Source organism: Ranitomeya variabilis, chromosome 3, assembly GCF_051348905.1.
Source record: "Ranitomeya variabilis isolate aRanVar5 chromosome 3, aRanVar5.hap1, whole genome shotgun sequence".
In the NCBI taxonomy this organism is placed as follows: Eukaryota; Metazoa; Chordata; class Amphibia; order Anura; family Dendrobatidae; genus Ranitomeya; species Ranitomeya variabilis.
In genome coordinates this window covers 3,288,119-3,300,532 of record NC_135234.1, presented here as the reverse complement: position 1 = coordinate 3,300,532, position 12,414 = coordinate 3,288,119, and the positions used below count along the sequence as shown (strand labels likewise).

Here is a 12,414-nt window from a genome sequence, read left to right as displayed (position 1 = left end):
TCAACTTTAATCCCTTTTTATTTGTAATTGTCTGTATATGCATAATCGTCTCATTTATAATATCTTTTTACCCTTTTGTAAACACTGCTTACCTTTTGGAGTAAAATATATAAAACTACTAGCTTCCCTTCTCCTCGCTCTATAACGTACTGTCACGTCCTCTGAACTGATTTACACTACTAATTGGGATTGGCTCCGGACCCGTTATTAATTAAGAAATCGGAGCTGGTGGCAGCAGAATTTGTCCTGTGCATTTGGGAGACCTTGTAGCAACGGACGGCGCTGAGAATTATTGTTCCTGCTTTAGTGGGAGTAGTTATTTCACCCTCACTGCAGTGTGCCCATTAGCCAGCACAAAGTAGGGCAGCCTTTCTGGTGACTAATTATCCTAGTTGCAGTACCCTGTCTGACCTGAGGGTAGGGGGGGTGCCAGAGAGCTGCAGGTTCCAAACCGGATCTGGGAAGTGGGATATAGATTAATCCCCTCAGAAAGAACCAAGGGCAGCCAAACAACCCCAGTTCATGACAAATTGGTGTGAGTAGTGGGGACGATAAAGCTATCCTCCCTGGGATCCGTGACATATTGGTGGCAGCAGTGGGATGACAAAAATTATCCTCCCTGTGAATTGTGACAGCATATCATATGGATACATGGGTGTGAGAAAATCTCATCATTGCAAACGCATTACACACGGACGAGCATACGGAGAACACTCCTGCGACTCTCAGCAGGGAGACTCGCACTGATTTTCCATACGGCTAGTGTGACGCCGGCCTAATACTTGTCCTCTGCAAGGAGGAGACGTGGGCAGCCTGTCCACATCCTTACAGCAGTACTACTGTACATGGGGAAGAACGTGGAACCTCCTAGTGGGTGTTACAGGAAGAGAAAGGAGAAGAAACATTCTGGGAACCGAGAGAGAAGCTGGAAGCTGCGAAGAAAGCGACCCCAGCACAAGAGACAGCGGCAATGAAACTCCACAGCCAGTGAGTCACACCGCTATACGAGGATATACACATGCACATATATACTGCATGTACACACATATACCCTATATATACTGTGCATACACACGATATGTATACACTTCACATATATATATACATACTGCACGTACACACATCTATACTGTACATACACACGTTATGTATACACTTCACATATACATATATATACATACTGCATGTACACACATATACCCTATATATACTGTGCATACACACGATATGTATACACTTCACATATATATATACATACTGCACGTACACACATCTATACTGTACATACACACGTTATATATACACTTCACATATATATACATATATATATACTGCATGTACACACATATACCCTATATATACTGTGCATACACATGATATATATACACTTCACATATATATATACATACTGCACGTACACACATATATACTGTACATACACACGTTATATATACACTTCACACATTTATATATACATATATATATATATACTGCATGTACACACATCTATACTGTACATACACACGTTATATATACACTTCACACATTTATATATACATATATATATACTGCATGTACACACATCTATACTGTACATACACACGTTATGTATACACTTCACATACATATATATATACATATATATATACATACTGCACGTACACACATATACCCTATATATACTGTGCATACACATGATATGTATACACTTCACATATATATATACATACTGCACGTACACACATCTATACTGTACATACACACGTTATATATACACTTCACATATATATATACACATATACAGTATATATACATACTGCACATACACACATCTATACTGTACATACACATGTTATATATAAACTTCACATATATATATACATATATATATATACTGCATGTACACACATATACCCTATATATACTGTGCATACACATGATATACAGGTCCTTCTCAAAAAATTAGCATATAGTGTTAAATTTCATTATTTACCATAATGTAATGATTACAATTAAACTTTCATATATTATAGATTCATTATCCACCAACTGAAATTTGTCAGGTCTTTTATTGTTTTAATACTGATGATTTTGGCCTACAACTCCTGATAACCCAAAAAACCTGTCTCAATAAATTAGCATATCAAGAAAAGGTTCTCTAAACGACCTATTACCCTAATCTTCTGAATCAACTAATTAACTCTAAACACATGCAAAAGATACCTGAGGCTTTTAAAAACTCCCTGCCTGGTTCATTACTCAAAACCCCCATCATGGGTAAGACTAGCGACCTGACAGATGTCAAGAAGGCCATCATTGACACCCTCAAGCAAGAGGGTAAGACCCAGAAAGAAATTTCTCAACAAATAGGCTGTTCCCAGAGTGCTGTATCAAGGCACCTCAATGGTAAGTCTGTTGGAAGGAAACAATGTGGCAGAAAACGCTGTACAACGAGAAGAGGTGACCGGACCCTGAGGAAGATTGTGGAGAAGGACCGATTCCAGACCTTGGGGAACCTGAGGAAGCAGTGGACTGAGTCTGGTGTGGAAACATCCAGAGCCACCGTGCACAGGCGTGTGCAGGAAATGGGCTACAGGTGCCGCATTCCCCAGGTAAACAGCGGCAGAAGCGCCTGACCTGGGCTACAGAGAAGCAGCACTGGACTGTTGCTAAGTGGTCCCAAGTACTTTTTTCTGATGAAAGCAAATTTTGCATGTCATTCGGAAATCAAGGTGCCAGAGTCTAGAGGAAGACTGGGGAGAAGGAAATGCCAAAATGCCTGAAGTCCAGTGTCAAGTACCCAGTCAGTGATGGTGTGGGGTGCCATGTCAGCTGCTGGTGTTGGTCCACTGTGTTTCATCAAGGGCAGGGTCAATGCAGCTAGCTATCAGGAGATTTTGGAGCACTTCATGCTTCCTGGCACCTGCTCACAGTGCCAAAACCACTGGTAAATGGTTTACTGACCATGGTATTACTGTGCTCAATTGGCCTGCCAACTCTCCTGACCTGAACCCCATAGAGAATCTGTGGGATATTGTGAAGAGAAAGTTGAGAGACGCAAGACCCAACACTCTGGATGAGCTTAAGGCCGCTATTGAAGCATCCTGGGCCTCCATAACATCTCAGCAGTGTCACAGGCTGATTGCCTCCATGCCACGCCGCATTGAAGCAGTCATTTCTGCCAAAGGATTCCCGACCAAGTATTGAGTGCATAACTGAACATTATTATTTGATGGTTTTTTTGTTTGTTATTAAAAAACACTTTTATTTGATTGGACGGTTGAAATATGCTAATTTATTGAGACAGGTTTTTTGGGTTATCAGGAGTTGTAGGCCAAAATCATCAGTATTAAAACAATAAAAGACCTGACAAATTTCAGTTGGTGGATAATGAATCTATAATATATGAAAGTTTAATTGTAATCATTACATTATGGTAAATAATGAAATTTAACACTATATGCTAATTTTTTGAGAAGGACCTGTATATACACTTCACATATATATATGCCCTGGATCTGCCCCCATCCACCTCCCCTACAGCTCCTACCCAACATCCCCACAGTCCCTATTCCTATTGCCTTTATACACTTGCTTTGGCAAAACTGATGTGTATTTGGTCCTGCCAATAAAGCTTCTTTGAATCTTGAATATATATACATACTGCACGTACACACATCTATACTGTACATACACACGTTATGTATACACTTCACACATTTATATATACATATATATATACATACTGCACATACACACATCTATACTGTACTTACACACGTTATATATACACTTCACATATATATATACATATATATACTGCATGTACACACATATACCCTATATATACTGTGCATACACATGATATATACAGGTCCTTCTCAAAAAATTAGCATATAGTGTTAAATTTCATTATTTACCATAATGTAATGATTACAATTAAACTTTCATATATTATAGATTCATTATCCACCAACTGAAATTTGTCAGGTCTTTTATTGTTTTAATACTGATGATTTTGGCCTACAACTCCTGATAACCCAAAAAACCTGTCTCAATAAATTAGCATATCAAGAAAAGGTTCTCTAAACGACCTATTACCCTAATCTTCTGAATCAACTAATTAACTCTAAACACATGCAAAAGATACCTGAGGCTTTTAAAAACTCCCTGCCTGGTTCATTACTCAAAACCCCCATCATGGGTAAGACTAGCGACCTGACAGATGTCAAGAAGGCCATCATTGACACCCTCAAGCAAGAGGGTAAGACCCAGAAAGAAATTTCTCAACAAATAGGCTGTTCCCAGAGTGCTGTATCAAGGCACCTCAATGGTAAGTCTGTTGGAAGGAAACAATGTGGCAGAAAACGCTGTACAACGAGAAGAGGTGACCGGACCCTGAGGAAGATTGTGGAGAAGGACCGATTCCAGACCTTGGGGAACCTGAGGAAGCAGTGGACTGAGTCTGGTGTGGAAACATCCAGAGCCACCGTGCACAGGCGTGTGCAGGAAATGGGCTACAGGTGCCGCATTCCCCAGGTAAACAGCGGCAGAAGCGCCTGACCTGGGCTACAGAGAAGCAGCACTGGACTGTTGCTAAGTGGTCCCAAGTACTTTTTTCTGATGAAAGCAAATTTTGCATGTCATTCGGAAATCAAGGTGCCAGAGTCTGGAGGAAGACTGGGGAGAAGGAAATGCCAAAATGCCTGAAGTCCAGTGTCAAGTACCCACAGTCAGTGATGGTGTGGGGTGCCATGTCAGCTGCTGGTGTTGGTCCACTGTGTTTCATCAAGGGCAGGGTCAATGCAGCTAGCTATCAGGAGATTTTGGAGCACTTCATGCTTCCATCGGCTGAAATGCTTTATGGAGATGAAGATTTCATTTTTCAGCACGACCTGGCACCTGCTCACAGTGCCAAAACCACTGGTAAATGGTTTACTGACCATGGTATTACTGTGCTCAATTGGCCTGCCAACTCTCCTGACCTGAACCCCATAGAGAATCTGTGGGATATTGTGAAGAGAAAGTTGAGAGACGCAAGACCCAACACTCTGGATGAGCTTAAGGCCGCTATTGAAGCATCCTGGGCCTCCATAACATCTCAGCAGTGTCACAGGCTGATTGCCTCCATGCCACGCCGCATTGAAGCAGTCATTTCTGCCAAAGGATTCCCGACCAAGTATTGAGTGCATAACTGAACATTATTATTTGATGTTTTTTTTGTTTGGTATTAAAAAACACTTTTATTTGATTGGTCGGGTGAAATATGCTAATTTATTGAGACAGGTTTTTTGGGTTATCAGGAGTTGTAGGCCAAAATCATCAGTATTAAAACAATAAAAGACCTGACAAATTTCAGTTGGTGGATAATGAATCTATAGTATATGAAAGTTTAATTGTAATCATTACATTATGGTAAATAATGAAATTTAACACTATATGCTAATTTTTTGAGAAGGACCTGTATACACTTCACATATATATATACATACTGCACGTACACACATCTATACTGTACATACACACGTTATATATACACTTCACACATTTATATATACATATATATATACATACTGCACATACACACATCTATACTGTACATACACACGTTATATATACACTTCATATATATATATATATATATACATACTGCATGTACACACATATACCCTATATATACTGTGCATACACATGATATATATACACTTCACATATATATATACATACTGCATGTACACACATATACCCTATATATACTGTGCATACACATGATATGTATACACTTCACATATATATATACATACTGAACATACACACATCTATACTGTACATACACACGTTATATATACACTTCACACATTTATATATACATATATATATATATATATATATACATACTGCACATACACACATCTATACTGTACATACACACGTTATGTATACACTTCACATATATATTTTTATTTGTAATTGTCTGTATATGCATAATCGTCTCATTTATAATATCTTTTTACCCTTTTGTAAACACTGCTTACCTTTTGGAGTAAAATTTCCTGTACCCTGGGTATCCGAAAAACTAAATACTGCTTACTCGCGGTGCATAGCAGGTCATGTTTGGTCTTAATAGAATGCTAGTCACAGAACAAGATTAATGGTAATACTGTTGTCGCTATACAAGGTTGCATCCTGGAGCTACGGTGGATATGAATGTTCCATAACTCTGAGTCCCTCTGAGAAAGTAGGAGTGCATTCTATAGCTCCTCCCACTCAGTGATGTCATGATCAGAGGGCATATCTTAACCCTGCTGAGTTATGATTGAGTCTTTGCTCAGGAAGAGAGCTAACAGCAGCTCTGCAAGCTGCTCTGATGCATTTTGATGTCGCCGCTCCCCCAGCCACATGGTTTGCCATGATCTGAAATGATATGAGAGAACTGTGGTTTTTTTCAACTTTAATCCCTTTTTATTTGTAATTGTCTGTATATGCATAATCGTCTCATTTATAATATCTTTTTACCCTTTTGTAAACACTGCTTACCTTTTGGAGTAAAATATATAAAACTACTAGCTTCCCTTCTCCTTGCTCTATAACGTACTGTCACGTCCTCTGAACTGATTTACACTACTAATTGGGATTGGCTCCGGACCCGTTATTAATTAAGAAATCGGAGCTGGTGGCAGCAGAATTTGTCCTGTGCATTTGGGAGACCTTGTAGCAACGGACGGCGCTGAGAATTATTGTTCCTGCTTTAGTGGGAGTAGTTATTTCACCCTCACTGCAGTGTGCCCATTAGCCAGCACAAAGTAGGGCAGCCTTTCTGGTGACTAATTATCCTAGTTGCAGTACCCTGTCTGACCTGAGGGTAGGGGGGGTGCCAGAGAGCTGCAGGTTCCAAACCGGATCTGGGAAGTGGGATATAGATTAATCCCCTCAGAAAGAACCAAGGGCAGCCAAACAACCCCAGTTCATGACAAATTGGTGTGAGTAGTGGGGATGATAAAGTTATCCTCCCTGGGATCCGTGACATATTGGTGGCAGCAGTGGGATGACAAAAATTATCCTCCCTGTGAATTGTGACAGCATATCATATGGATACATGGGTGTGAGAAAATCTCATCATTGCAAACGCATTACACACGGACGAGCATACGGAGAACACTCCTGCGACTCTCAGCAGGGAGACTCGCACTGATTTTCCATACGGCTAGTGTGACGCCGGCCTAATACTTGTCCTCTGCAAGGAGGAGACGTGGGCAGCCTGTCCACATCCTTACAGCAGTACTACTGTACATGGGGAAGAACGTGGAACCTCCTAGTGGGTGTTACAGGAAGAGAAAGGAGAAGAAACATTCTGGGAACCGAGAGAGAAGCTGGAAGCTGCGAAGAGAGCGACCCCAGCACAAGAGACAGCGGCAATGAAACTCCACAGCCAGTGAGTCACACCGCTATACGAGGATATACACATGCACATATATACTGCATGTACACACATATACCCTATATATACTGTGCATACACACGATATGTATACACTTCACATATATATATACATACTGCACGTACACACATCTATACTGTACATACACACGTTATATATACACTTCACACATTTATATACACATATACAGTATATATACATACTGCACATACACACATCTATACTGTACATACACACGTTATGTATACACTTCACATATATATACATATATATATATATACATACTGCACGTACACACATCTATACTGTACATACACACGTTATGTATACACTTCACATATATATATACATACTGCACGTACACACATCTATACTGTACATACACACGTTATGTATACACTTCACATATACATATATATACATACTGCATGTACACACATATACCCTATATATACTGTGCATACACACGATATGTATACACTTCACATATATATATACATACTGCACGTACACACATCTATACTGTACATACACACGTTATATATACACTTCACATATATATACATATATATATACTGCATGTACACACATATACCCTATATATACTGTGCATACACACGATATGTATACACTTCACATATATATATACATACTGCACGTACACACATCTATACTGTACATACACACGTTATATATACACTGCACACATTTATATACACATATACAGTATATATACATACTGCACATACACACATCTATACTGTACATACACGCGTTATGTATACACTTCACATATATATATACATATATATATATACTGCATGTACACACATATACCCTATATATACTGTGCATACACATGATATGTATACACTTCACATATATATATACATACTGCATATACACACATCTATACTGTACATACACACGTTATGTATACACTTCACATATATATACATATATATATATACATACTGCACGTACACACATCTATACTGTACATACACACGTTATATATACACTTCACACATTTATATACACATATACAGTATATATACATACTGCACATACACACATCTATACTGTACATACATACGTTATGTATACACTTCACATATATATATACATATATATATATATATACATACTGCACGTACACACATCTATACTGTACATACACACGTTATGTATACACTTCACACATTTATATATACATATATATATACATACTGCACGTACACACATCTATACTGTACATACACACGTTATGTATACACTTCACATATATATATACATATATATACATACTGCACGTACACACATATACCCTATATATACTGTGCATACACACGTTATGTATACACTTCACATATATATACACATATATATATACATACTGCACGTACACACATCTATACTGTACATACACACGTTATATATACACTTCACATATATATACATATATATATACATACTGCACGTACACACATCTATACTGTACATACACACGTTATATATACACTGCACACATTTATATACACATATACAGTATATATACATACTGCACATACACACATCTATACTGTACATACACACGTTATGTATACACTTCACATATATATATACATATATATATACATACTGCACATACACACATCTATACTGTACATACACACGTTATATATACACTTCACACATTTATATACACATATACAGTATATATACATACTGCACATACACACATCTATACTGTACATACACACGTTATGTATACACTTCACATATATATATACATATATATATACTGCATGTACACACATATACCCTATATATACTGTGCATACACACGATATGTATACACTTCACATATATATATACATACTGCACATACACACATCTATACTGTACATACACACGTTATGTATACACTTCACATATATATATACATATATATATACTGCATGTACACACATATACCCTATATATACTGTGCATACACATGATATGTATACACTTCACATATATATATACATACTGCACATACACACATCTATACTGTACATACACACGTTATGTATACACTTCACATATACATGCAGTATGTACATATATATGTATATATATACATATATATATACATACTGCATGTACACACATATACCCTATATATACTGTGCATACACACGATATGTATACACTTCACATATATATATACATACTGCACGTACACACATCTATACTGTACATACACACGTTATATATACTACACATATATACACACGCGCTATATATACTGTACACACACATATACATGCACACAGTCATGCACATAGATACGCACCTGCACATATACACTGTACACACACACACGTATCTATATATATAATTATCTAAGGGGTACTTCCATCTTTCTGTCTGCAACTTCCGTCATGGAAATCCCACGTCGCTGATTGGTCTCGCCAGCTGCCTGTCATGGCTGCCGCGACCAATCAGCGACGGGCACAGTCTGATTAGTCCCTCCTTCCTCCCCACAGTCAGTGCCCAGCGCCCGCATACTCCCCTCCAGTCACCGCTCACACAGGGTTAATGCCGGCGGTAATGGACCGCGTTATGGCGCAGGTAATGCACTCCGTTACCTCTGCTATTAACCCTGTGTGTCCCCAACTTTTTACTATTGATGCTGCCTATGCAGCATCAATAGTAAAAAAAAGGAATGTTAAAAATATTAAAAAAACAAAAAACTGCTATACTCACCTTCAGTCGTCGGACGATGCGCTCGTGCCTGCCGCCATCGTCCGTTCCCAGAGATCCATTGCGATATTACCCAGAAGACTTAGCGATCTCGTGAGACCGCTAAGTCTTCTGGGTAATTTCGCAATGCATCCTGGGAAGGGAAGATGGCGGCAGCCGTGCGCGCATCGCCAGAGCTTCGCTGGATCTCGGCGGGTGAGTATATAACTATTTTTTTTTTTATTATTATTTTTTAACAGGGATATGGTGCCCACACTGCTGTATAATACGTGGGCTGTGTTATATACCGCGTGGCTGCTATATACTACATGAGCTGTGTTAGATACTATATGGGCTGTGTTTTGTACTGCGTGGGCTGTGCTATATATTACGCGGCCTGTGTTATATACTACGTCGCCTGTGTTATATACTGCGTGGCCTGTGCTATATACTACGTGTCCTATGTTATATACTGCGTGGCCTGTGCTATATACTACGTCGCCTGTGTTATATACTGCGTGGCTGCTATATACTGAGTGGGCTGTGTTATATACTACATGGCTGCTATATAGAACCAGAAACACATGGGCCACTTGCACATTGAACAAGTCTGTAGGAACCTGTTCACACCACCAGAAAACTTGAAGACACAAAAGAGCACACTGAGGTCAAAAATACTCTGTTGTAAAAAAAAAATCACAGTAATCAGCAAGTGCTAGTCAAAAGATGTAAAGAAAACAGGGTATTTAGTTGATACGTTTTTTTGCAAAAAAATGTATACTAAGCTGCTCCACCAAATCGTCAAGGTATACCCTTATAGAGCAGTCCTAACTAATGTATGCAATCCCTATCTGATGTATTTAAAACCTGATCATCTGTATAGTACCTGTATAAGCAGGGTTCAGAGAAGGACTATCCATGTGGACATGCAGGATGGAACAGCTTGTACTGCGTGGGCTGTGCTATATATTACGCGGCCTGTGTTATATACTACGTCGCCTGTGTTATATACTGCGTGGCCTGTGCTATATACTACGTGTCCTATGTTATATACTGCGTGGCCTGTGCTATATACTACGTCGCCTGTGTTATATACTGCGTGGCTGCTATATACTGAGTGGGCTGCGTTATATACTACATGGCTGCTATATACTGCGTGGGCTGTGCAATATACTATGTGGGCAATGTTATATACTGCGGGGCCTGTTATATACTGTGTGGGCTGTGTTATATACTACGTGTCTTGTGTTATATACTGCGAGGCCTGTGTTATATACTACGTTGCCTGTGTTATATACTATGTGGCTGCTATAAACTGTGTGGCCTGTATTAACTCATCGGGTATTCTACAATATGTATGTATGTATGTATGTATACAGCAGCCACATAGTATATAGCACAGGCCACGTAGTATTTGCTATATACTACATGGCTCCTATATACTACGTGGCCTGTGCTATATACTATGTGGCTGCTGTATACATACATACATACATACATATTGTAGAATATCTGATGCGTGGCAGACGCGGTACTGAATAAGGTGCGCGTCTCTGACTGGGGAGCACACTGATAGAGCAGCATTGAAGGTTGTCAGTGCCAGTTCCCCCCTAGCATCACTCCCCTTTAGTGATGCACTAATTGGAAGACCCCCAGCCGGCCAGTGGTCACTGGAGGGGAGGGGTCCTACGGCCACTCCTACAGGGGTTAAATCCAGGTGTCCGGCCGGGAACTTTCTCTTTTCCTCCCGGCGGACACCTGGAAGCTTTTGTGTCCCTGCAGTAGTGATGTCGGATCCCCTGTTTGCGGCCTTACAGAGGAGAACGGCGCAGGAAGGTGAGCACTGGCTTCAGGCCCTCTTTACCGATATCAGGGCTCAGCTTCCTGCGCCCTCTCCCGACCCCCTGCTCTTAATCCCCTTATCTGGTCCTGCTGAGTCGTCCTCCCTTACTCCCGCTCCCCCGGGGCCCCTCGTGGCTGGCTCGCCTCCGACGCGGGCCAGCTCGCCGGCCGGGGGGCATTCCATGCTGCGTCCTTGTGGTCCGGAGGTTGGAGCAGTGCAGCCCCCCGGGCGGGAGCGGCGGTTCGTGGGTCTTCCAGCCGCAGGCGGTACGGTCGGTGAGGCAGCTTCCCGGGGGCGGCGAGGGGGGGATGGGCGCCGCACCCGCCGAAAAAACATCGGAGTCCCCCTAGGCGACGAAGCGTCGGGCCGCAGCAGGCAGCGGCCAGCGTCGCCTCTTCCCCCC

At 40.4% G+C, this 12,414-nt stretch overlaps 1 protein-coding gene across 1 annotated transcript in view; it reads left to right on the top strand.

Annotated features, from left to right (window-relative positions):
* The first annotated feature begins 913 nt into the window (after nt 1-913).
* Nucleotides 914-12,414, top strand: part of ICOSLG (inducible T cell costimulator ligand) — a 234,176-nt gene continuing 222,675 nt past the window's right edge. Inside the window, exon 1 of the mRNA XM_077293551.1 lies at nt 914-987. Coding sequence (XP_077149666.1) covers nt 971-987 — 17 coding nt within the window. The 5' untranslated portion in view covers nt 914-970. The remainder of the gene's footprint in view (nt 988-12,414) is intronic.